Source organism: Rhinoraja longicauda, chromosome 25 (assembly GCF_053455715.1).
Source record: "Rhinoraja longicauda isolate Sanriku21f chromosome 25, sRhiLon1.1, whole genome shotgun sequence".
In the NCBI taxonomy this organism is placed as follows: Eukaryota; Metazoa; Chordata; class Chondrichthyes; order Rajiformes; family Arhynchobatidae; genus Rhinoraja; species Rhinoraja longicauda.
Genome location: NC_135977.1, coordinates 21,798,078 through 21,825,263, shown reverse-complemented (window position 1 = coordinate 21,825,263; position 27,186 = coordinate 21,798,078). Strand labels below are relative to the sequence as shown.

The following is a 27,186-nucleotide window of genomic DNA, read 5'->3' as shown; positions in this document are numbered from 1 at the left end:
CTTTCTGCTGCCTGCAGCCCCATCACCACAGCATGGAGATTACCAGGGCATTGAGAGACAGTGGTTTCGAAAGCACGACTACAGGCTATGTCCAAGAACCCAATGCGAGGCGCAGGCTGAGATCTAGATCCTGAGATCTGAGATCCTGTCTAATATCACAAAGCATTGGAAGATAGTAACAAGGACTTGCATTATTAATGACTTAAAAATCTTGCTTTAATTGCTGGGTGTGGGGTCCAAACCTTTTGTGGGGCAACACAAAAGATCACCCGAAAGGAGAGGGCAAGATTGATGCAAGCCTGATTGTTCATAAGGGTTTGTTAGAACATTGCAGATCTGAAGGACAAATACTTGGATTTCGGGACAATAATTCTCATGCAATAGCTAATTCAGAGAGTGTGTGCCAATAAAAAGGATTGATATATAACAAAGAAAGACAACATACAATATTGGTGTATCAGGTTTCATGCTTAAAAAGCCACTTAAGTTCCAGAGGAGTCAGTAATGAGATTTAGTTTATTCTTATTTATGATGGTTGTTAAGAGTAGAAATTGGATAGTGAAATATGGCAGGCATCTTGGCTTTCTTTCACCCCCATCATCTTTCGTACTGTTCATTCCTTTCCTCTGCTCCAGCCCCAGCTGCCCTTGTATTTGCTTATATCCTGCTACATTCCCACATATTTTCCAGTTCTGATAACCAACAGAAACCTTAGCTCTTTTTCTCTCTCTCCACAGCCGGTGCCCCATCTACTGAGTATTTCCAGCATTTCCACTTTTTCAATTTATCGGCATAGTTTTTAATTTTGCTTGGAAACACAAAGAACTGCAGATACTCCAATCTTGAGCAAAACACACAGCGTTGAAAGAACTCAGCGGGTCAGTCAGTATGTGTGGACAGAATGAATAGGCAACCTTTTGGATAGGGACCAGACTGTTTCAAGAAGGGTCTCAACCCAAAATGTCATCTGTCTATTCCTTCCACAGATGCTGCCTGAACTGCTGAGTTCCCCTAACACGTTGCGTTTGCTTTTGATTTTGCTTACTTTTTGTAATTGGTTTAATTATGAAGACATCAAACTTCATGTAATTTAGTAATGTAGAACTCCATAAGTGACAGTGGTGCATGCAAGCCAGTTGCAGGTCACTTTTGGCAATTTATAATTTGAACCTTTAGTTCAATGTGCAGTTCATTCAGTAGTAAAGAAGACGAATAAACTGCCCCAAACTAAGTGTGCATCATAGGCTAAGGAAATATTAAAGTTGTGTATGGCATTGTTGAAAGTCTGCATAGAGCTTCAGATCCCTTATGGTTGAAAATATGTGGAAAGAATGCAAAGTTTTTGAAAGATTCCCTCAAAACTGGTAGCTGGATTATTTTAGGTTGACGTAATAATTGGCAACATTAACTTAAACAACATCAAATCATAATTTCACTAACTTGGGAATAACAGAATCATCCTCCACAGGGCACCATCCATACATTTCACACGTGGTTACGTGTTTATTGCATTTTCCAGTTAAAATGCCTGAAACAAAATCAAATCTCAAAATTAGTCACATTTGCAATTGAAAACTAACAGATAAATTTCTCAATGGGTCAAACGGGTGCTCGATTCAGCCAGCCACCCAGAATCACCACCTGCATTCTCCCCACACCTATACCATCCTTGCAAAAATATATGAGTCCATTGTCTGGGCATCCCAGTACTGACATCAGACACAAAGGCTTCACAAGAGAATGCCCACAGAACACCACCAGTGGTGCAACGGTAGAGTTGCTGCCTTACAGCGCTAGAGACCCAGATTCGATCCTGCCGGCGGGTAGTGCCTGTATGGAGTTTGAATGTTCTCCCTGTGACCGTGTGAGTTTTCTCCGGGTGTTCCGGTTTCCTCCGAAATTCCAAATACATGCAAGTTTCTAGGGTAATTGGCTTCTGTAAATTGTCCCTAGTGTGTAGGATAGAACTATTATACAGGTGATCACTGATCTGCATGGATTTGGTGTGCAGAAGGACCTGTTTCCACGCTGTATCTCTAAAACTAAAATGTGCTGACCACACTTTTTTTTGGCTTTGTAATCTTTTTGTAATCTTTTTGGCTTTGTATATGTCTGGCCTATGGACACATTTTAAAACTAAAAATATTGTTTTAAATGTAGAAACAAGGAACAAAAGATGATTAATTTTCATAATTTATTTTTTTAAAACAATTTAAAGCAATATTAGAGACAAAGTGCTGGAATAACTCAATGGGTCAGGCAGCATCTGTGGAGAACATGGATAAATGACATATCAGGTTGGCAGTCTTCTGATGAAAGGTCTCGACCTGGAACATCAGCTATCCATGTTTTCCGGATACTGCCGGGCCCGCTGAGTTACTCCAGCACTTTGTGTCGAACGTTTTAAAATATAAATTATGAAAATGTAATTAAAATATTGTTTTAAAAACTTACAATTTTATTTTTCTTCGTCACTGCCAATCTGGGATTCCCCATTCATATGACTAGTTAGGTCTGTCTTGCACAAGATTACGGATACGTATAGCTCATTGTACTGGCGGGAATTCCCAGCACAATATAACTGCATCACAACAAAGCCAAGTGTTGGATACAAGATTGTATGCAGCTCAGCTCATTCCAGGCCTTCAGTGCACAGGCACAAGTCTGGGTTATACACTAAAGATCAGCTGAAGGGGTAGGGCCAGATTGAAGCACAATGAACATTGGTGGTCCCCATCAGAACCACTGGCTGCAACCAGCCTAATTTGGCGCTATAGATATTTTTGGTAAGTAGTTGTGAATCTGTGGAATTCTCTGCCTCAGAAGGCAGTGGAGGCCAATTCTCTGAATGCATTCAAGAGAGAGCTGGATAGAGCTCTTAAGGATAGCGGAGTCAGGGGGTATGGGGAGAAGGCAGGAACGGGGTACTGATTGAGAATGATCAGCCATGATCACATTGAATGCCGGTACTGGCTCGAAGGGCCGAATGGCCTCCTCGTGCACCTATTGTCTATTGTCTATTGTAATGAAAACAAAATATTTAAAAGGCACATTTAATTAAAATAACTGACAGAAAAACAAAGCAATGGAGACCTACAGCATGATGAAAACTTTGTACATCCCATTTGATTTGGTGTTGTAGAGCAGAGGGATCTAGGAGTGCAGGTGCATGGTTCCTTGAAGATGGAGTTGTAGGTAGATAGTGTTGTCAAAAAGCTATTTGGCACATTGGCCTTCATCAGTCAGAGTATTGAGTATAGAAGTTGGAAGATCATGTTGCAGTTGTATAAGAGGTTGGTGAGGCCGCATTTAGAGTATTGTGTTGAGTTCTGGGCACCATGTTATAGGAAAGATGTCAAGCTGAAAAGGGTATAGAGAAAGTATAAGAAAATAACTGCAGATGCTGGTACAAATCGATTTATTCACAAAGTGCTGGAGTAACTCAGCAGGTCAGGCAGCATCTCGGGAGAGAAGGAATGGGTGACGTTTCGGGTCGAGACCCTTCTTCAGACTGAAGAAGGGTCTCGACCTGAAACATCACCGATTCCTTCTCTCCCGAGATGCTGCCTGACCTGCTGAGTTACTCCAGCACTTTGTGAATAAATCGAAGGGTATAGAGAAGATTTACAAGGATGTTGCCAGGGCTACAGGGTCTGAGCTATCGGGAGAGGTTGAGTAGGCTGGAGCGCAGGAGAATGAGGGGTGATCTTATTGAGGTGTATAAAATCATGAGAGGAATATCAGGATAGTATACTGGCATAAATTTGGAGAGGAATAGATTGGGTAAATGCGCAGAGTCACTTGCCTAAAGTAGGTGAATCGAGGACCAGAGGACATAGGTTTCAGTTGAAGGGGAAAAGATTTAACAGGAATCTGAGGGGTACCTTTTTCACACAAAAGGTGGTGGGTGTATGGAACAAGCTGCCAGAGAAGGTAGTTGAGGCAGGACCAACATTTAAGAAACAGAGAGGTACATGGATAGGACAGGTATGGAGGGATATGTACCAAATGTGATGTACGAAATGTGAGCAGGTGGGACTTTGGGCAAGTTGGACCGCAGGGCCTGTTTCCACACTGTATCACTCTATGACTCTATACCTATATTGTCAAGCACTGAAAATGGGATTTGCAATTAATTTCCTGGTTAGAAATTTTGATCTTGGTTTAATTCAAATTACCGTACCAAGTTCTGCAAAATGTTGCAGGTTTTATTCATCAGAGAATTGGTCATTTTTGGATGAGGAGGCAGTGACCTGTGGGTGTTGGAGACATTGGTTCTTGGGACCCAGCTGTTCACGATCTATATCAATGGATTGGATAAGGAATTCAAGTACAGTACATCCAGGCTTTCTGCTGACAACCTAGAGAAGAATTCAGAGTGGCTTCCCCTGGAAGATTTTCAGGTTAACCAAATGGGCAAAACCTAGACAGGTAGACTATACTGCGAGGTCATTCATTTGTTGAAGAAAAGTGGGTTTTTTTTAAATGGCAAGAGATTCAAGGTGCAGAGAGGGACCTTGGTTTCTTTCATAAATCATTGAAAGGCAGTGATTTATTTATCAACAAAAATATGCCAGTATGCATGATTAATAAATATATGTGCCACATGGCCAAAAACAAAATAAAGATATGTAATTTTTTAAGAGGCACTGTGAACCATCACAAAAAAAGCACCGTTGAAAAATATTGTATCAATTAGAAACATAGAATCATAGAAAATAGGTGCAGGAGGGGGCCATTCGGCCCTTCGAGCCAGCACCGCCAATAACAAATTGCATCATTGACCTTTGTTGCAAGAGCATTGGAGTACAGAAGTAGAAATGTCTTGCTCACATTATATAGGCTCTTGTGAGACGTCATCTGGAATATTATGTCTCCTATTAAAAATATACCTGCTATAAAGGGAGTGTTAAGAAGGTTCATTATGGGTTTGTCTTAAGATAAGAGATCAAGCAAAGAGCCCTTGCGCTTAGGAGAATGAGAGATAATTGCAATGAAAGACAATGATTTTAAACAGGGCTTGAGATGGTAGAAGCAGCTACAATTCTCTCCCCTTCCACCTTCAGTGGGTCCCCTCAAACTAGGGTCATAATGTCAAAATAAGGAGTGAGTTGATCAGAACAGTCAGAATAATTATTTTTCACCCAGTGAGTGGTAATCGAGATCGATGGAAAAAAGAATCAATATCTTATCACAAGATCATCAGACATAGGAGCAGAATTAGGCCATTTGGGCCATCAGGTCTGCTCCACCATTCGATCATGGCTGCTCTATTTTTTCCTCTCAACCCCATTCTCCTGCCTGCTCTCCATAACCTTTGATACTCAATTTCCACTTTAAAAATTCCAAAGACGGCTTCCACAGCAGTCTGTGTCAATGAATTCCACAGATTTACTACCCTCTGACTAAAGATCTTTTTTCCTCATCGCCATTCTAAAGATGTATCCTTATATTTTGAGGCTGTGACCTCTGGTCCTAGACTCTCCCACTACTGGAAACACCCTCTCCACATCCACTCTATCTAGGCCTATCATAATTTGATAGGTTTAAATGAGATCCTCCCCCCCCACTTTATCCTTCTGAACTCCAGCGAGTACAAGCCTTGTGCCATCAAACACTCCTCGTACTTTAATCCAAACATCCCCAAGATCATTCTCATAAATATCCTCTGGACCTCCAATACCAGCACATCCTTTTCTCAGATTGGGGACCAAAATTGCTCACAATATTGCTCACAATATTCCAAATGTGCCTTACAAAGCATTATATCCTTGCTTTTATAATAATAATAATAATAATAATATATTCCTTTATTTGTCCCACACCGGGGAAATTTGCAGTGTTACAGCAGCAAAGTGGATAGCAAGAGACATTCATTATAAAAAAATAAATTTTTTTAATAAATAAATAAATACAAAATTAAAGATTATATTCTAGTCCTCTCGAAATGAATGTCAGCATTGCATTTGCTTTCCTTCCTAGCTTGTTTACTGAAAATTGGAGAATTCAATGTTCATACCGTGAGCTCATACCCAAGTGGAATACGGGGTGCTGTTCCTACAATTAGGAATCCTTCCAGGAGGAAGATAAGTGAATCAGATCTGATTTTTATTTCCAAAATTGAAAATTCTTTGGGATTGTCCTTATTCTGCCCACCTGTGCCACTTTGTGCTCCTATCACCCTCCTAATGATTTTTTTTTTTTTTTAAAGTACTTTTCAGGTATTTTACTTTTGACTAGCATTTTGACCAGCATTTCACTCTTCATTACACCTTCAGTAACATACCATTGCTCTGTGAATCAAGATATCCAGCTGTACAATTACTGTCTGATTTGCATGTAGTTCTTTTACTTGGTAACTGGAAGAGTAAAACGTAGAAAACTTGTCAATAATTTCTAAATTAATGTAATAAATGGTATTCTGACAGAGCATATACTTTTACGGCCTTTACGTATCGATTCAGAGCATATTTAAGAAATTACAATTAGTTTGTTGGATTCAATCTACAGATTAAAATCAAAATGACATTTTAACATATTGTGAATATTGTAAATATAAAACTGAATTTATATACAGATGTTTCCATAAGAGTCTTGATTTTTAATTCAGTTTGTCAAAGCACAAGTTCACAACTCAGACCCAGCAGAAACTCTAGCCAATATTGACGATTTGGTGTTATTACTTCTAAAGCAAAAAACTGCATATATAAAAATCTAAAGCAAAAGCAAAATTTATTGAAAGCATTCAGCATGTCCAACCACAACGTTCACTTATGGTAAATATCCAAGATTTACAGAAAACCCACAGGTCAATGGGAAGAATCTTCCTTAGGTGGAGTTATTGCTCATTGCTTCCAACTTCTGCACTCAGCAACGTGTGCAAATAGAGACGTACTTGGAGATGGATGGCTCTCCATCAGTCAGTTAACTCCATGCACAATGCCATGTGAAGTTCACTGAGGGAATCCAGTCTTACTAGATTTCCCCAGGTTTATGGTCTGCAAATGCCTTTCCGATCCCATGCCTGTTCCGTCCGACCTGACTTGGGATCAGATAGCAGATGGATTTTGAAAGGAATTCCAGAGTTGTGAATTAAGAAGCAAAGAAGTGGAGGAAGTAAATTGCTTTTAGTTAGTTAACTGTTGAATGTGTTGAATTCTTTCTGACATGTCATTGATTAAAGATATAACTTCATAACAAATGTTTAATAGATTTTTTAATGAGCAGTTTTGATATATTCAGTCTCTTACTGTTTGAGACATTTAAAAACTGTTAAAAAAAACTTGACAATTCTGAAGTTAGAAAGAGCTCCATCACAGTCTTTGCTTTCTGTCAAAGCCTGAAAGGCAGATTTTAAGAGTGGGGTCACAACTTAGGATGAGGCTGCTCTCCCAGATCTCACTGATGGACATGGTTGTGGGACGGCCATAGAGATCAGCCTTCAGTGTAGGTCTGGGATAAGTGAAAAGACCACAAATTAGATATGGCCCAATATTCATTTAAACATAGAAAAGTAGGAGCAGGAGATTCACCTCCACAAGCCTAACCCATCATTCAATATTATCATGACAGTTCTGCTCAAACCATCTTCTCTTCTGTGCCTGTTTGCCCAAGACTTCAATTCCCCAATCTTTCAAAAATATGAGCTGTGGGCAGCACAGAGGCACAACAGTAGCGTTGCTGCCTTTGTAGAATCTTAATATCCTAATCATAATACACCCTCTCATTTGTACTTGTATAATTGACAAATGTGGATACCTTACTTTCTGCCTCGTCATCATGTTCATTAATAAACTGTAAATAATTGAAGGCCAACAACTGATCCTCGGGGCACTTACTGACATTCTGAGAAAGACTAATTTATTCCAATTTTTTATCCTGAGTAAATACATTTACGTAACCAAACCTAATATGTTAAAATCAATTTACATAACAATCTAATATGTTCAAAGTGGCCCTAAAATATCAAGACATTTCTGTATTTGGAACTAAACTGCACACATGGAGGATTCTGAAATATTAATTTAGTTTCTCATTCCAAAGAATGTAAATACTGCCCAACCTGCCGAGTGTTTCCAACATTTATTGTTGTTATAAGTAAAATACTAAGATGGATTGACAGGGTTGTTGGCAAGAACTGCTTTTCATCTAGCCAGAGTCACAACCAAATCGCACCTGAGCTTAGATTGATTTTTTTTGTATACCTGTGCAGGATATGGATGTTACAGTGAGGCCAGCATTTAGTGACCATGGACTACATTTGAAAAGTTGATGGTAGGATCATATTACAGTAAGTTGCTGATGTTCACATGGTATAGAAGCTCCCATAGTTAAAAGGATATTTGGGACTATCCCAGCTTTGAGTGCTCATTTGTTGCATGTTGTCAAAATTTATATATTTTTTAAACTTAGAGAGTAAAGAGATAAATTGAGAAGGTGTGGAAGTGATCAGCCTTAATCTACTGAATGCTAGATCAGCTTGCATCAATTCCTTTTCACGTTTCTTACAGCAAACATAAATTATCATATCATATCATATCATATACATACAGCCGGAAACAGGCCTTTTCGGCCCTCCAAGTCCGTGCCGCCCAGTGATCCCCGTACATTAACACTATCCTACACCCACTAGGGACAATTTTTACATTTTACCCAGCCAATTAACCTACATACCTGTACGTCTTTGGAGTGTGGGAGGAAACCGAAGATCTCGGAGTAAACCCACGCAGGTCACGGGGAGAACGTACAAACTCCTTACAGTTATAGTGTTGAAAGATTGCTATATTATTTTACGAAGTGGAATAGGGATGTTATTGGGTGTGAATGTTTGGCAAATATTCAAAGCATTGTTTCTTTGTCGATATCTGCCAAGACAAATAGATCAGTGTTCATAGAGCCTCAGAATTTGTAGCTAAAACTATGGCAGCACAGCAATACTGACAACCCACAGGGCACCGATGAGATCAGTGTTGCATGACCACATTACGTAAAGAGCAGATTACCTGGGAAAAAGTCAAAAATATCTCAATTAATTGGGGATATTATACATTATGGTATTAGCTTCTGAGCACTTAGGAGATTCATAAACCATGATGGGGACAGATGCATGCCAAGATAGGCTTTTTGTTTAGACTATGTATACTTCCATGAGGTAACGTTTAACACTAGCAAAAGGGACTGCAACGAATTGGGGGAAATCTGGTGTTATTGTTGAGAAATAGGAGACAGAGTGTAGGTGGGATGTAACAAGTAGCTTTCTCCAGGAATCAGTGAGTTTCCCCATACACATGAAAGAACTAGACGAATAAATAGGATGTTTTCATGTTCTTGTTCTATGTCTGTATGAAACTTTGCAAGTCTTCAAGGTACAACAGAGGTCTTTATTACATTAACTCAATACTGGCAGCAAGACAACTAAAAATGGCTGCAAACACACAATCTGACTGCACACTCCACACTGTGTACAGCCAAGATAACTATGTACAAAACATCTCCCTTTGTCCTGTGCAGCGCCACGTGCTGCATGGGAGGAGCAACAGGTCCTCCAACCCTACAAAGTACACCATCACAGATGCTTTAAATAAATTTGCAAAGGCACAAGATAGGAGCCATAGTAAGTAGTGTAGATGGGAGCAGAAAGTTACAAAGGGACATGGACAAGGTGAGAGGATAAATCTATGACAGGTGGCATTCAATTTGGAGAAGATCTACTTTAGATCCAAGAAAGACAAAATTGAGATCTTTTCTTAATGGTAAGAAGTAAGGAGATCGAGATGAAAAAAATATTCCATGTATAATAACAATTAAAAGCTAATGCACAGGCACAAACTACAACCTAAACAATGAATGAAACATTGGGATTGGCTGAATAGGATTCGAATTCAACAATAAGTAAATGGGGCTTCAATTGAACAGAACCTTTGTTAGATATTTTGGCACAACACCACAGGAAATGTATCTTGACTTTGGAAAGGATATGGCATGGAATCCTTAGAATTATGTGAGGGACTTAAAGGTTAAAATAAGGGGATTAACTCGGTATGCAAGCTAACTGAATTGTCTTAAATGATAGAGAGATTCAATAGTGTTAGCAAACTATTTCCTCATCTGTCAAATGAAATTTGTAAAATTAGATTTATGATTTTTTGTTAATTGGAGTAAAGGTGTGTGAAGACAAGAGGCACATATCATTTGGGAGTTATTTGAAGAGAAGAATGACAACCCAGGAGGTGAGAGATTAAAATTTGGCATATGTACACGAAACGAAAGCTCTGAAACAGTAAATCAAATATTAAATTCCTAACTTCAAATGGTCTATTGAAAACTTGTATATTTGTTGTCAATGGTACTTTATTGTCACATGTGCCTTGGTACAGAGATATTCCTTTTTTTGTGTATAATTCAGTAAAAATCTTACTATACAGGCACAATCATAGATTGCAATAGTCCTACCCTCCTGTACTTAAGAATTAATGTGCCTAAGTATACATTTGTATACTTATTACTTTCTGTTGATAAAACCAAACTAAAGGATTGAGGGACTAACTACAAAGATGAATTAATTTAACATTTGTGACTTGGTGGTCAGATCTTACATTGTGATAATATGCTCAATATGAATTGTAAATGCTGATTGATGCAAATCTATGTTTAAATATAAAGATAGTCACAGCCATTCAGCATCCGATGTAGCTGTTGGATTTTTACCTCAGAACATAAGCCTTGCACCTGATTCCTGGTAAGAATGACATTGGTCATAACAAAAAATGCAGATAGTTCCTGTTAAGAGAAAAAATGTTTGATTACATACAAAATTTTAAAGAAATTACAGTTAAATGACATGGAGACAGGACCTTTAGTCCATTGAGTCTGTGGCAACCATTGATACCCAGTTGGACTAATTGTATGTTACATTTTATTCCTTCCACATTCCCATCACCTTCCCCAAGACTCGACCACTCAACCAACTCATTGTCCCTATGAGGGAGGATACTGGTGCAGCCACTGGAAACCCACACGGTTGCAGATAATGTGGAAAGGGGGGGGTGGGGAGGGGGGAGGTGGGGGGAGGAGGAGGAGGAGGGGGGGGGGAGGAGGAGGAGGGGGGAGGAGGAACTAAAATGCAACATCAATTTGCAGTCTGAAGCAGCATAAACTTGAAAAAAAACATGGCATTTTAAAATAATTATCTGAGGAATTTATACGTTAACACATGCATGATTAGATTTCTAGGGCTTGAGAGGTTCTAAGCCGTTAATATGGTTACGTATGTGTTAAAAACAGTCATATCTTACACAATTTAAAGATAATATTTCTTGACTTTTTAGAAAAACAGCCATTATAAATAGTTGACATGATTTCCACTGATTATACCAAAAAGGTTGCAACAATGATTCCTATCATTATTGCCAACAGCATCTTCTGCATTTTTGCATTCAATTGCTCATGTACATAATCCAGAAGTTGACTATTATAATTATGGGCAATAACCCCATTGCTATTTGCTTATAAATTTGGAGCAATCCTCTGCATTTTGCAGCCCGAATAACCAAATATTGCAGAACTATAGCATGTATTGCTTACATGTGTAAGAGATAGTTGTAATGAAAAATATACACACAATTACTGCCTTCCTAAGAATTCTTTTAAAGATTTTAATAATTGTAAAAGTAATTGATGGTAACTCAAACCACCATCACATGATAAAACATGAAGTATTTGATTATTATATTATTTAGTCTAGTTTTTTTAGTTTAGAGATACAGCACGGAAACAGGCCCTTCAGCGCACCGAGTCCGCACCAACCAGTGATCCCCGCATATTACCACCACCCTACATACGATATGGATAATTTTACATTTACACCAACAAACTCCGTACAGACAACACCCATAATCAGAACTGAACCCGGGTGTTTGGTGCTGTAAGGCAGCAGCTCTACCGCTGCGCCACCATGCCGTCCTATTATTGATACGGACTGATTCTTAGTTATGAACTATGGTTTTGTTTGTCTAAATTAGCATTGTGTTTAGGGTAGATTTTTTTGGCTGTGCAGCAAAATACACATTTGTTTCTTCTTGCTTCAGCTAACAATTTAAGATATTTACATCAAATGTGCAGCTTTTTAAAAATAGGTAAAAACTTCAATAAAAAGTGTCAAATAAAGATATCTGACAAAATTACTAGAGGTTACATTAAAAGTAGTAGAGAAGATTTCAACCTCAGAGCCATACTGGGCTTATGGAACAGGAACGCACTGACAGTTTTCAAATGGGTTTGGTTCAGTTAGCTTATGGGGAGACAGACCCGTGTTAAATATCTCTCACCCCAATTTCCCCTCTTTAATCAGCATCTTCCTCCATAAAAGTATTTAAAGTTAATGCAGTAATTGCTGCATTTCTTGTTACCTGGATATCTTTTTTTTTTTTTTTAATATTTTATTTTTGAAAAGCATATGTACAAATCGAAATAAGAAACCTGGATATCTAAGATCATGACAAAGTTAATCTATTTCGCAAGTGTCCAACATTATATAATTGGAAAGGACTAGTTGAAGCTCAAACTGTAGAAATTAAATGAAATTAATATCCAGAAGATCAAAAGCTTGCCTGTCCCTCCCCAGTGTATCCCTCCCCCAAGCCATTTGAAAACTATACCTGTGGAGGAATAACATAATCAGCTGTATCCCATAGTTGTTCTTCAAACAGACTGGAATTTGTATAGGCAATCCCTTTCACTTTGGTGGTGACTGAGCCAGTGGGAGAGTCAAATTCTTGGTAGCCTTTCTCCCATACAAGCACCCATCTGGAATATAACAACAACAAATGGAACTGGTCTGGTCATTATGTGATAATATTCTCAAAGTAATGTTTGCTTAGTAATTCTAAGGGAAATGCCAAGCCATGTGCATATGCATTGCAATGAGTCATGTTCGCAGTAAAACACCTTTAAGCCAATACTCTTGAGACTTTAGTGCTGAATTGACAGAATTTTTTGGTCTATTAAATTCAATGAATATTTAAAAGCACATTCGGCAGTCCACCGCCGAAATAGGGGGAAAAGCAGGTCTAGACAGGGCGTCAGCAACGGCATTCAGCTTACCCACGATATGACGGACATCTGTGGTAAATTCTGAGATAGCAGTCAGGTGCCGCTGCTGGCGGGCCGACCATGGGTCAGACAATTTCAGGCAGCAGGTCAGGCAGCATCTCAGGAGAGAAAGAATGGGTGACGTTTCGGGTCGAGACCCTTCTTCAGACCCTTCCTCAGTCTGAAGAAGGGTCTGGACCCCGAAACTTCACCCATTCCTTCTCTCCTGAGATGCTGCCTGATCTGCTGAGTTACTCCAGCATTTTGTGAATAAATACCTTCTGGTGTTTTAATCTCTCTATAAATTATGGGCATCATCTGCGAAGAGTCGATACTATGATAGATATGTCATCCTCCTCTTGATCAGTCTGAAGAAGGGTCTCGACCCGAAACTTCACCCATTCCTTCTCTCCTGAGATGCTGCCTTACCTGCTGAGTTACTCCAGCATTTTGTGAATAAATACCTTCGATTTGTACCAGCATCTGCAGTTATTTTCTTATACTATATGTCATCCTTCTCTTTATAGCTAACGTTTCTCACTTCCTTATTTGCAAAGGAACACACTGATTTCTTACCCATTGCTTCAGTAGTAATATTACAGCGTCGGGACAAGCGTTAAACTGCATGGTTTAAACGGCCTTGTGTGAGCGCAGGCCGGCCTGGGCGCTTTCGTTGCCCGGCAACCGCTCGCTTCCGCTCATAGTAAAACTATTTCTGGTAAACAACTCACGGTTTCCAAGCAGCTTCGTTCAAAGAGTTTTAAATTATCCGGAACAAAAATCCCCCTGTAAGTTGTCTGTTGTTATTTATTTACTTAATCTTACAACAGTTGACGTTGTGGGTAAATTAAAAGTGGGCGCTGCTCACCCGTGATATCAAGTCCTCCTCCAGTGATGGAGGCCTCAAGGCTCAAGCACCCAGCAACGAGCATCTGATGGTTAATTTTATATTGTCATATAATGTTTATCTGAAGAAAGGACCCAACCCAAAACGTCCATTTCCATGTCCTCCAGGGATGTTGCCCGATCTGCTGAGTTATTCCAACACTTTATGCCCTTAGGTTTTCATGGAGTGTAAGAACCACAGCCTCGATGTGATCAAAGTATGTGCAGGATCTAGGGTCATAGTTTATTAAAAGGCGAGTGGAGAGACTGTTAAAGGGAATGTGGGAATCAATGTGGGAATCAATGTGGGATCTCTGCACATCTTTGAACACGCAGGGGTCCTAGTTTAGTAAAAGGAATGCAGTAACAAGAGCCTAGTGATCCAGATCCTAAGCCATCACGATCTTTGAATAATTGGTTAGCAGGTTATTTGAATTTTGCCTTGTATCTACTGAGATACAAGGAAAATACAGTGGCTTCCACTTCCAATTCCAGCTGTGCAACTAGGGACGTACAGCACCCGTAGTCAAGATCGAACACGGGTATCTGGCGTTGAAAGGCAGCAACTCTACTGCTGCACTACCGTTCTGGCCCAAAAACATAATAGTTAAAGAAAAGTTCCCAAATGGCAATTGGAATGGCGGTTACTGCATTCTATTGTTCTTCATGTACGTCCCAAATAGAGAAGAGTTGTGCCTTCCTTTTCCTTCAGTTCACTTCATTATCGCCCAATCATCTTATTACCACATAGTAGGTGAAGCCATCATGATACTGGGTTCTGAATATAACGCCACTAATTTTGACATCCCTTGCCACATTCTGCAATGCGTGAGAATGGTTCGATAAGAACATTGGCTTCATCAATCAATAGCATATTCAACCCGATTTTGCATGGCTTAGCCGGTTAATTGTTTGCATACTGCAAGTCTATGTTTGGGGTTACACCCTGGAGTCATTAGACATACTGCCAATAATTAATGTAGCCATTTAATTTGTTTTGCTGACTTAAATGTAACTGCACAGCAAAATAATTCACAAATGAAAGCAGCATTACAGCATGAATTATTGTCTATGGCCACAAACCAGCCTGAAGTTAAAGAAGTTGAATCAATTTTAGTTTCGATATTGAACTAAATTGGCATGGGTTGCCTCATAACAAGATGTGCATCATCAGTGGCAAGTTGCACCACAGGGAAGCCTATTTTTCAGAAATTTCTCTCTGCATGCATTTGGTAATGGAGTAGTGAGCTTGACCCCCAGAGATGTTTGAAATATTTCAAATCCCACCCTTGAAAGAGCCAGACACATAGTAGTTCTTAACCACAGTCATGTTGTTTGTGACTGGCAAAAACGTCCTTGCTCTGCGGGGTTGCAATAATGGTGCCGGTAGGCGGTTAGAGTCATACAATCAGACAGCACGGAAATAGGTCCTTCAGCCCAACCCATCCATACTGACCAAATGCCCCATCTAAGCTAGTCCCATTTGCCCGCATTTAGCCCATATATCCCTCTAAACCTTTCCTAATCATATACCTGTCCAAATGACCAAATATCAGGTAGCTAATAATTGCTTCCTGAATATTTTGTATACACCGCTGTATTTATATATTTAAATCATTAGAATAACTTGCATACCCAAGATTAAACAATGGTATCCTATGTAATAGGCCATCTTTAAAATGACTTGTTTGCTCCTGTCCCATTTTCAGTAACCATGGGTGAGGTACCATAAAGCTAGAAGGTGGCTAATTTTGTCCCTTTATATAATGGCTGCAAGAACGGGCTAGGGAACTACAAGCCAGTGAGCCGCTTACTATAGAAAAGATGTCATTAAGCTGGAAAGGGTGTAAAAAAATATTCACAAGAATGTTCCTAGGACTAAAGGGCTTGAGACTGGATAGGCTGGAGCTATTTTCCCTGGAGCATTGGAGGCTGAAGAATGACTTCATAGAGATATATATAATTATGAGAGGCATAGTTAAGGTGAATGTTCACTATCTTTTTCCCCAGGATAAGGGAGCCTAAAACTAACTGGCATAGATGTGTGCTGAGAAGGGAAAGATTTCAAGGGCATCTTTTTCCACATGGGTGGTGAGTATGTAGAATAAACTGCCAGAGGAAGTGGGAGAGATAAACACTTAGACAGATATAAGAAAAGAAAAAGTTTAGAGGAATTACAACCTTAAACCTTTTAAGCTAATTACATCCCTTAAAAGGCATTTGGAATAGATGGGAAAAGTTTAGAGGGACATGGGGCAATTGCAGGAAAACTGGACTAGCTTGAGTCACCATGAACAAGTTGGGTCCAAGGGCCCGTTTCCATGCTGCATAACTATGACTCAATATTTGCATATGTAGGTAGGCAAATGTGTTTCCTTAAATACATAAACACTTCATAATTGTTAAAGCCACATTACTTGCAAAAACGTAATGTGCAATTGATCCTGTTGAGAATCAGCTGCCACCACAGAGCACACTGCACTAATGAACCAGATTCTGCTATTTCATTCCCAAATCTTAGAAGAAATGGATGTCATGGCCCCAACAGTCAACGCAATCCAGCTGTACAGTGGATCCCATTATGCCAATGGTGCCTCTCATTGTTTATTTTTGGATTAACTCAAAAAACCCTTAGTAAACAGTCTATCAGTGCCATTTCCCCCCTCCCCATTATTTAACAGATGTTGACCCCATCGCACTGCACCCACCCAGGCTGTTCTGCATACTATCACCTCTCCCTACCTCCCATTGTTTCTCCCCCTCCTTTCTCAATCCTTGATTAATGTTGGAAACATTAACAGAACGCGATTTTTTTGAAGGTTGCACAATAACTATCAGTTCCCATTGATTATTGTAGCATAGGAGGGTAAGCGGGCCAACACGCAGCACAGACGCTGATGACCCGAAACGTCAGCTATTACTTTTCTGCAGAAATGCTACCTGACCCGCTGAGTTACACCAGCACTAATAACCTGATGCAGTAAACCTATGGTTAAAAAAGGCCTATTACACATGATGTACATAATTACAATTTAAGTGAGTACCTTGAAAAAAAAAATCGAATAAAGTGTAGAAACAAGGAACAGAAAGAAGATGCTGCTTCACAAAGTGTTGAAGTAACTCAGCGGGTTAGGCAGCATCCTTTGGAACGTGGATAGGTGACATTTTGGGTCCACACCACTCGTACCCCACCGCCACGAAAGAATTTTGCTCCTCCACTGTCAATACGGTGTACGATCTACGTTATGAACCAACCTGTCTCGGAAATATAAATTCATTCCTTCTCAGAGCTGGCTCAAAATTCTGGAGTTCCGATACAATAAATAGCACCTTATACTTACCACAACTGTTCAGAGCGACGACCCATGACCGTTATCAAGTAGAGAGGGGAAATAAAGACCTACAACACACGTACTCATAAATTAATACATATCCGTACGAAAATCACTGTAATAGGACTAACTCGCAAACATCTCAAAAGCAATTGGCAATTAACATCAGCATTGAAAAAAAAAACTGCTTAATGAAAAAAAATTAAAGAAATACACATGAAATGTTGGTTAATGGTCGAAGGTCTTTTCCTTCGGGATTTCGTAACTGAAAGTAATTGTGCAACACGTTATGTTCACGTTTCCACATAATTCTAACTGGTTCTGCGACCGAAAAGTACAAAAGTATTTTAATTAGAGCTCACCCAATAACGTACGCAATGATTAAGCATTGAATAAACCTGTTCACGACTCCAACTGTTTTGTTTTTGATGATCAAAATCCTGGGAGTATCATAATCCGCAATTGAATCCCACACTGAACCACAGAAGCTTTCCATTGTTCCGTCTCTGGTTAAAAGAAGGATCTGAATAGTTTAAACGCGGATGTGACCATCTCCCACTGTACGATCCCATTCATCATGTGATTGCTCTATTCTGTTCCTCATCGAATTACCAGTAACCGCTCCAATGAATTACACATAGTTGTTTTAGGACTATGAATTTTGATCGGCCGTTTTAAATCTTCCAGAATCATACCTCAAGGCGGCACTGTGTTGCAGCGGTAGAGTTGCAACCTCACAGCGCCAGAGACCCGGGTTCGATCCTGACTACGGGTACTGTCTGCACGGAGTTCTCGATGTGTCTGCGTGGGTTTCCCCCCACATTCCAAAGACGTGCCGGTTTGTAGGTTGTGTAGGAAGGAATAGTTTACACCGAAGATGGACACAAAATGCAGGAGAAACTCAGCAAGACAGGCAGCATCTCTGGATAGACGTTTCCTTCTTCAGACTGAGAGTCAGGGGAGAGTGAGACACAGAGATAAGGAAGTGTAAGTTGTGAAAACGAGACTTCAAAAGAAAAGCAGTTCAAGGAGAATGTAGAATAGATCTTTGTTAGCTATGAGACTCCCTGGTTAACTGTCCCTTCCCACCCAAATTACCCTCTCCTCAGGTACTTTTCCCTGCAACCGCAGGAGATGCAACACCTGTCCGTATACCCCCTCCCTCGACTCCGTCCAAGGACCCCAACAGTCTTTTCAGGAGAGGCAGAGATTCACTTGCACCTCCTCTAACCTCATCTCCTGTATCTGCTGTTTCATGTGTGGACTCCTATATATTGGCAAGACCAAGCGCAGGCTCGGCGATCAGTTTTGCTGAACACCTCCGCTCAGTCTGCCTAAACCTACCTGATCTCCTGGTTGCCAAACACTTTAACTCCCCCACATTAACCTATCTGGCCTGGACCTCCTCCATTGCCAGAGTGAGGCCCAGCATAAATTGGAGGAACAGCACCTCATATTTCACTTGGGCAGCTTACACCCCAGCGGTATGAATATTGACTTCTCTAACTTCAACTCGCCCTTGCTATCCCTCTCTCCCCATTCCTTCCCCCTTCCCAGTTCTCCGACCAGCCTGACTGTCCTCCTGATTACATTTTATCTGTGTTTGCTTTGTTGTTACCTTCTCCTAGCTAACAATGATCTATTCTACATTTTCCTTGTTCCACGTCTCTTTTGATGTCTCGTTTTCACACCTTACACTTCCTTATCTCAGTGTGTCCCTCTCCCCTGATTCTCAGTCTGAAGAAGGGACTTGACCCGAAACATCACCCATTCTTTCTATCTAGAGATGCTGCCTGTTACTCCAGCATTTTGTGTCTATTTCTGGTTTGTAGGTTAATTGGCTTCTGTAAATTAGTGTATGGGTGATCGCTGGTCGGCATGGACTCGATGTCGTAACTGCCTCCACCACCACCCCTGGCAACACGTTCTAGGCACCCACACTCTCTTGTTAAAGAACTTGCCACACACACACCTCTTTTAAATTTTGCATTCACTCACATGACAAGATTCGGCATGTCCACGAGAATACTCTCAAACTTCTAGAGATGGACTTTCGAGTATCCTGATGGGATAAATCTCAGCCTGGTATGGCAACTGCTGTGCTCCTGACCGCCTGAATCTGCAGAGAGTGGTGAATGCCCAGCCCATCACAGGCCTATTACTTCCTTCCATCCAATCTTTCTTTACAGTATGTTGCATCAGGAAGGCTGGAAGTTTCATCAAGGATGCCTGTCACCTTGACTATTCCCTTTTCTCTCTTCCAATCTGTGGAAGAAGACACACAAGCTCAAGCCTGGACACCCAGCCTTAACAACAGATTCTTTCTCACTGCTACCAAATTTTAGAACAAATCATCTTTCTCACACCCCATTCCTGGAGGCATTGTCACATACTCTTACTCTTAACTCTACCTCATTTGGTTATTCCATTTGTGCATTTCAGTGTAGAAACCAAGAACTGCAGATGCTGGTTTATACCAAAGAAAGACACAAGGTGCTGGAGTAACTCAGCAGGTCGGTCAGCATCTCTGGAGAAAAAGGATATGTGATGTTTCAGGTCAGGACCCTTCTTCAGACAGGCACATGGATATGGAGGGATATGGATCACGTGCAGGCAGAGGAGATTAGTTTATCCTGCACTGTGAAGAAGGGTCTCAACCCGAAATATCACCCATTCCTTCTCTCCAGAGATGCTGCCTGGCCCGCTGAGTTACTCCAGCTTTTAGTGTCTATCTTCCGTTTAAGCAAGCATTTGCAGTTCCATCCTCCACAAGGTGCTATCCTTGTTTGACTTCCAAATTGCAACATCTCACACTTACCTGCATTAAACTCTATTAACTAGCCATCAGCACACTTGCCCAGCTGATCAAGATCCTGCTGTAATTTTTGATCTAGAGGAACATGGATCACGTGCAGACCGAGGAGACTAGTTTATTTTGGCATCATGTTTGCACGACCATTGTGGGCAAAGGGCCTGTTTCTGTGCTGATTCTGGTTCTGGTTCTGGTTGATTACTGTGCCAACACCTCATAAGTGGTTATCTCGTGCAGGTCGGAGTGAGTAGAGTCGTGATTAAATTTTGAAGTGGGCCTTTTTGACCAAGTTGAGGAGATCTAGTTGCTCAATCCCCTTTTTAAATGACTGAACATCGGGAGCGGCACAGGTGTTGGGTGGTAACACATTCCATTCCCTTATCGTCCTAGGGTAAAGGGAATATTGGTAGCAAAGTTTATTGACATTTAGCAAGTTGATGATGTAGGGACCTGTATTTTGTCTTGTTTCATGGCAGTTGGTGCCCTGGGATGACGGAAGATTTGATGGCGTGATGTTGTGAATCTCTTTGTAAATTGCAATAAGTCTTAGCCTGATTCTGCGGAGCTCTAGGGTATCCCATCCGAGAGGTCAGCATATTATTCACGCTTGATTTGCGCTTGTAGTGATCTTGTTGTTGTTGTTGAAAGGATCCCATATCGCTCCACAAAACTCCAATTTGGGCCTAACCAAGGACTTGTAGGCGTTCTCTTTGACGGATGTACTACATGCGTGGAAATTTATTTTAAGAAGGCCGAACGTTCTATTTGCTTTGTTAGACACTTGACCAATATGCGTCGCCTAACTTAAATCTTTGCTTAATTCGACTCCTAGATATGGTTGATGGTCGTCAGCAAGTAATGTATGGCTACCCATGTTGTATTCCAATAAAAGTGGTTTAGTCTTGTGTGAGACATCCACGGTGAAATGTGCGCATGTGCGGGACTCTCGGGCAGGTGAGGCCTGCGGAATCAGTGATAATTTCCAGAAGCTTTGAAGATATGTATTACAGAAATGAGTTGCTTAAAGTTTAAATAAAGTTTAAGTAAATTGGAATTTTCATTTGCCTCACAACAATTTAAGCAACTCAATCTCAGAAGTTAAGCAGTGTGACATCGAGATGGAGAAACTATTGAAACCACAACGCTTGGATCTGGATCCCAACTCACCTACTGCAGCAAAGGAATGGAAGCACTGGCTTCATACACTAAATAACTTCTTTGATGAGTGTGGCGACAATGCACCAGGCAAATTCAGGACATTAATAAGCTCTGTCTCTTATGATGTATATGATTACATAGAGGAATGTACAACTTATGATTCTGCTATTGATGGAGTCTCGACAGGCTCTTTCCCGGACAAGAAGTGTGGGTCACGGATCAAGGACCTGTGAAAATGGGGGAAACGCCTGACGAAAAGGAGTTGTTTGAGAATACAAACATCTATGTGGACATGAATGTGACCTGTCGAAGGAAGAGGTGACCTTTCTTGGTCATGTCCTCTCCTCCAGTGGCATTAGTCCTGACCCGAGCAAGACTGAGGCTGTAAGGAAGATGGAGGAGCCGACCAATGTGAGTGAGCTGAGGAGCTTTCTCGGAATGGTTAACCAGCTGGGGAAGTTCATCCCGCATCTAGCAGAGAGAGACAAGGCTCTGCGAGACCTCCTGTCAAAGAGGAACTGCTGGCTGTGGGGCGTCGACCATGGCAAAAGCTGGGAGCTGACTTGTTCACACCAGGAAGCAAGAACTACCTGCTGGTAGTGGATTATGCATCGAGATACGTGGAAATCGCTCCACTCAGCCCCACCAAGTCGACAGATGTAATCCACCACCTCAAATCAATGTTTGCACGTCATGGCATTCCGGAGACATTGGTCACAGACAATGGGCCTCAGTTTGCCGGAACCGTCTTTGCTGCGTTTGCAAAGTCGTATGGTTTCCGCCATGTCACAAGCAGCCCGAGATATCCTCAGAGTAACAGGGAGGCCGAACGTGCAGTCAAGACAGTGAAGGGTCTCCTGAAGAAAGCGGTGGATCCCTACCTCGCTTTACTTGCATATAGAGCGACCCCACTGCAAAACGGGTACAGCCCAGCCCAACTCCTTATGGGGAGAAGGCTTCGCACTACGGTACCAACACTTCCAGCCCTGCTGAATCCTGCTCTTCCCGACAATGAAGTGGTTGCGTGGAAGGAAAAGGAGAAGAGAATCAGAGATGCACAACGGCACAACCTGCGGCATCGTGCACGGAGTCTCGACAGGCTCTTTCCCGGACAAGAAGTGTGGGTCACGGATCAAGGCGAAGCTGGAGCTGTGATCGGCAGCCACACCGCCCCCCGCTCTTACATCGTGGAGGGACCTCACGGGACGGTCAGGCGAAACCGTCGCCATCTAATTCCCATGAAACCCTTGCCGGACCCACGGAGTGGGGGTGGTATGAAAGAGCAACTCCCGGGTTGCATTCCAGAGCAGAGCTCAGCAGAACCACCAAAAGAGAACATTCCAGAGCAGAGCTCAGCAGAGCCACCAAAAGAGAACATTCCAGAACTGCCATCCACTCCCAGAACCAGGTTTGGGAGAAGAGTGGTGAAACCAGATAGGTTGAACTATAAGTGGAAAAAAAAAAGAGTTTCTAAAGAAAAATGTTTTTCTAATTTAGTGAAAAGGGTAAAATCCTTTTCACTAAGACAATGTGTTTACATGTACTTATGTTGAATTAATTTAGTTCAGATAGAAACAAACCTTCCAGCTAAAGAGGCAGAATAATCCTCTAAGGTCTGGTGAATCAACCGCAGTCTACCGATTGATTCTAGAAAGGGGAGATGTGGTGTTATTGCAATGTGCCTTTAAGACTACACAGGTCTATTGGTAGGGGGTCATCAGAGGGCGACAGGGAGGAGCCCGGGGGAGCAGATGGCGGTTGAATAAACACTCGCGTAAAAACACAGTCGGACTCACTGTATCTTTTTAAAGAACACAACACTAAGCAGGCTCTTCGTTAAGACACCCAATGTAATATTTGCTCGACACCTCCTTGCTACTCGTAAACAAAAACCTGGTGAGTCACTTGATGAGTTTTTACAAGAACTTCAAAGACTTAGTAAAGACTGTGCCTTCAAAGCAGTTACAGCTGATCAATATCGACAGGAACTTATTCGAGACTCGTTTGTCAATGGTTTGGCATCGCCTTTAATACAACAGAGACTATTAGAAAACAAAACCTTGGATTTAGAGTCAGCTTACAATCAAGCTTACTCATTAGACTTGGCTCAGAGAAATTCAGATGCTTATGGTTCATCTAATGCGTATTCTGCTGCAACTACCACAAAAGAATCTCACCCAAGTACTAACATGGAGCAAGCTGAAACAATTTCTACTGATAAATGTGCCCTTGCTGCAGCATATACTTATCCAAAAAGGAAGTGTTACTTTTGCGGGGGTAATATTCATATTAGAGAGATATGTCCTGCTCGAGAGGCAACTTGTAATAGTTGTGGCAAGAAGGGACATTATTCTAGAGTATGCAAGTCCAAAGCAACTACTAAAAGTGTGACTGCTGCCATGTATATGCCTTCTTTATGTGCAATTACAGCTGCATTTCCTCAGAGCTTGTCTCACGCAGCTACAACGGTATCCATCAATGGCCATACACTTAATGTACTACTTGATTCTGGCAGTTCAGAAAGTTTTATAAGTGAACAAGTTGTGTCTCGACTAAATCTAACTATAATTCCTTCAAATAGAGAAATCTCGATGGCTCTGACATCTCTCAATGCTCAAATTATTGGATCTTGTATTGTAGACTTTATTCTGAACAAAACTAGTTATAAATCTATATGTCTTGGTATTTTGGAAAATTTGTGTAGCAATGTAATTCTAGGTCAGGATTTTGAGAAACAGCACAGATCACTTCAAATAATGTATGAAGGAACTATGCCTGATCTTGTGTTGTCAAAGCCACCAGTATTGTATGTTTTTTCTGCTGCATCTGTTGAATGTCTTTCATTATTCACTAATTGCTACAAAATCAAGACATTTTAGTAAGGATGACAAAAACTTTAGCAACACCGAAGTAACTAATCTTTTACGGGAAGGTATCATAGAGCCCAGCTCTTCCCCTTGGAGGGCACAAGTTGTCGTGGTTAAGGACCCCTTGGAGAGACATAGAAAGAGACTGCATTGATTACTCTCAAACTATAAACCAGTTCACGGAGCTTGATGCATATCCATGCTTGATGCATATCCTCGTATAGAAGATATTATCAATACATTAGCTAAGTATAAGGTGTTCTCTACTTTTGACCTAAAAAGTGCTTACTACCAAATTCCTTTGAAAGAATCAGAAAAGAAATACAACGCGTTTGAAGCAAATGGAAAATTATATCACTACTAAAGAGTTCCTTTTGGTGTAACTAATGGTGTGGCAGTTTTTCAGAGAGAGATGGACAAACTTGTTGAACAGGAAAACCTTAAAGATACTTTCCTTTATCTTGATAATACAACTATTGCAGGAAAAGACCAAACTGAACATGACAAAAATGTACAACGGTTTTTAGAAGTTGTACATTCTAAAAATCTAACATTAAATGAGGCTAAGTCAATAATATCAGTGTCATCAATTAATATTCTTGGTTATTGGGTTGGAAATGATATGATCAAGCCTGATCCAGAAAGACTCCGCCCACTCCGAGATACCTGTTCCAGCTACATTAAACTCTCTACGAAGAGTTCTGGGCATGTTTACATATTATGTTAAATGGATACCAAATTTCTCTGACAAAATTCAACCTTTGATTAGAGCAAAATCTTTCCCCCTTGACTCTACAGCAATTGGTGCCTTTACTTCTTTAAAGAAACAATTAGAATCTGCGACATTACACGCCATTGATGAGGATCTCCCCTTTGTTGTTGAATGTGATGCCTCTGACTTAGCAGTATCAGCAACATTAAATCAAGGAGGACGACCAGTGGCTTTCATGTCTGGTACTCTCCAAGGTAGTGAATTGCATTACCCACCCGTCGAAAAGGAAGCTACAGCAATTATTGAAGCAGTGAGAAAATTGAGTAATTTCCTTGCTCGACAGCACTTCACTTTGATAACAGATCAGCGTTCAGTAGCTTTTATGCTAGATAATCGGAAGCGAACGAGATTAAAAACAGTAAAATTCATGAATGGAGGATTGAATTATTTGCATATAGTTATTCAATTGAGTACCGCCCTGGTAAGGATAATGTTGCTCCGGATTCATTAACTCGAGCATTTTGTGCCTCTGTTCATTCTTCTGCACTCACTGATCTTCACAATGGGCTGTGTCATCCTGGAGTCACTCGTATGTTACACTATGTTCGTTCCAAAAACTTACCTTTCTCTACAGAAGATGTGAAGATGACGTGTGCTTCATGTAGAATCTGTGCTGAATTAAAACCAAGGTTTTTCCGTCCTGAAGAAGATTGATCAAAGCTATTCAACCTATTGAACGTTTGAGTATTGACTTCAAAGGGCCTTTACCATCCTCCTCTCAAAATGTTTATATACTTACCATAGTTACTGAATATTCGAGGTTTCCATTTGCCTTTCCTTGTCCAAATATGTCAGCTGCTACGGTTATCAAATGTTTAGATCAACTGTTTTCATTCTGTGGATTTCCAAGTTACATACATTCTGATAGGGGCACCTCATGCATGTCAAAAGATTTAAAGGACTACCTTTCTAATAGAGGAATTGCAACAACACCATATCACCCTATTGGAAATGGTCAGGTTGAGAGGTATAATGGAATCATTTGGAAAGCAGTGAAACTGACTTTAAAGTCAAATGACATACCAGATCAGCAGTGGGAATGTGTTCTACCAGATGCATTACACTCCATCAGATCTCTACTGTCAACCACTACCAATACTACTCCACATGAGCGGTTCTTTAACTTCAAACGGCGTTCTTCTAGTGGTACTTCTCTGCCATCATGGTTGACTAGCCCTGGGCCTGTGTTGCTTCATTGATATGTCCGATCAAATAAGAATGAGCCCTTTGTTGATGAAGTTGAACTGACTGATGTCAACCCTTCTTATGCAACTATCAAGTATCAGGATGGACGTCAGTCAACTGTCTCACTTCGTGACCTTGCACCATGTCCATCTTCTCCATCAACTCCATCACTCCTTGATAATATTAATCAAGAACTTCCTTCACTTCCATCATCCCCTATGAAAACTTCTATAAGTAATTCTAAAATTGAAAATGTAAATAACAATATGAGTGAAGTTGATGACCAATATGACAATATATGTCCCACCAGCTATTGAAACACCATTATCTCCTGATGCTCCAGTGCTGCGACGGTCAAGACATACTAAACCTCCTGACCATCTCAACTTATAAATAGGAGGGGAGAATGAAGTGTGCGCATGTGCGGGACTCTCGGGAGGGCGAGGCCTGCGGAATCAGCCATAATTTCCAGATGCTTTGAAAGATATGTATTCCAGAAATGAGTTGCTTAAAGCTTAAATAAAGTTTAAGTAAATTGGAATTTTCATTTGCCTCACAACAAATGGTATGACATTTGGTTGTATTGAATGACATCTGCCAGGTTTCCCCCCACTCACAGCGAGCATCCAGATCCTTTTGTAAGGAAAAGCTGTCTTCTGGTGTTTTAATGTAAGAAAATAACTGCAGATGCTGGTACAAATCGAAGGTATTTATTCACAAAATGCTGGAGTAACTCAGCAGGTCAGGCAGCATCTCAGGAGAGAAAGAATGGGTTATGGCGAGTCCGAAACTTGCTAGTTGTAGACGAAGTTTATTGCAGCCGCAATACACGAATACAGAGTCAAAACAACAAGTTACAGGACAACCAATATAAACTTACTGTCTTCCTTGAAGACTTCGCCGAACTGCCTAAATCGGGCGCCAAACGCGCACCTGACATCGCTGGCCAATCAGCGATGTCGTTTCCTGGACCAATCCCCATGGTCGCGTTCCCACGTGACCTCGCTGGCCAATCCGAGGGTTCGACGACCTGGACCATTCTCTATGGTCGCTACATGACCCCCCCCAGAACCCGAGGTGCGGAAC

General features: G+C 40.9%; 1 protein-coding gene across 2 annotated transcripts in view; it reads right to left on the bottom strand.

Moving 5' to 3' along the window:
• The window catches only part of p2rx4a (purinergic receptor P2X, ligand-gated ion channel, 4a), a 30,232-nt gene extending 12,224 nt beyond the window's left edge, over nt 1-18,008 (bottom strand). Inside the window, exons 1-5 of one of the 2 annotated variants that reach the window (XM_078421638.1) lie at nt 17,669-18,008; nt 12,657-12,804; nt 10,708-10,779; nt 6,287-6,359; nt 1,441-1,528 (exon numbers count right to left, since the gene is read on the bottom strand). In XM_078421638.1, coding sequence (XP_078277764.1) covers nt 1,441-1,528; nt 6,287-6,359; nt 10,708-10,779; nt 12,657-12,804; nt 17,669-17,802 — 515 coding nt within the window. In that variant the 5' untranslated portion in view covers nt 17,803-18,008. The remainder of the gene's footprint in view (nt 1-1,440; nt 1,529-6,286; nt 6,360-10,707; nt 10,780-12,656; nt 12,805-17,668) is intronic. The other variant, XM_078421639.1, reaches the window with a different exon arrangement.
• Between the last annotated feature and the right edge of the window lie 9,178 nt (nt 18,009-27,186).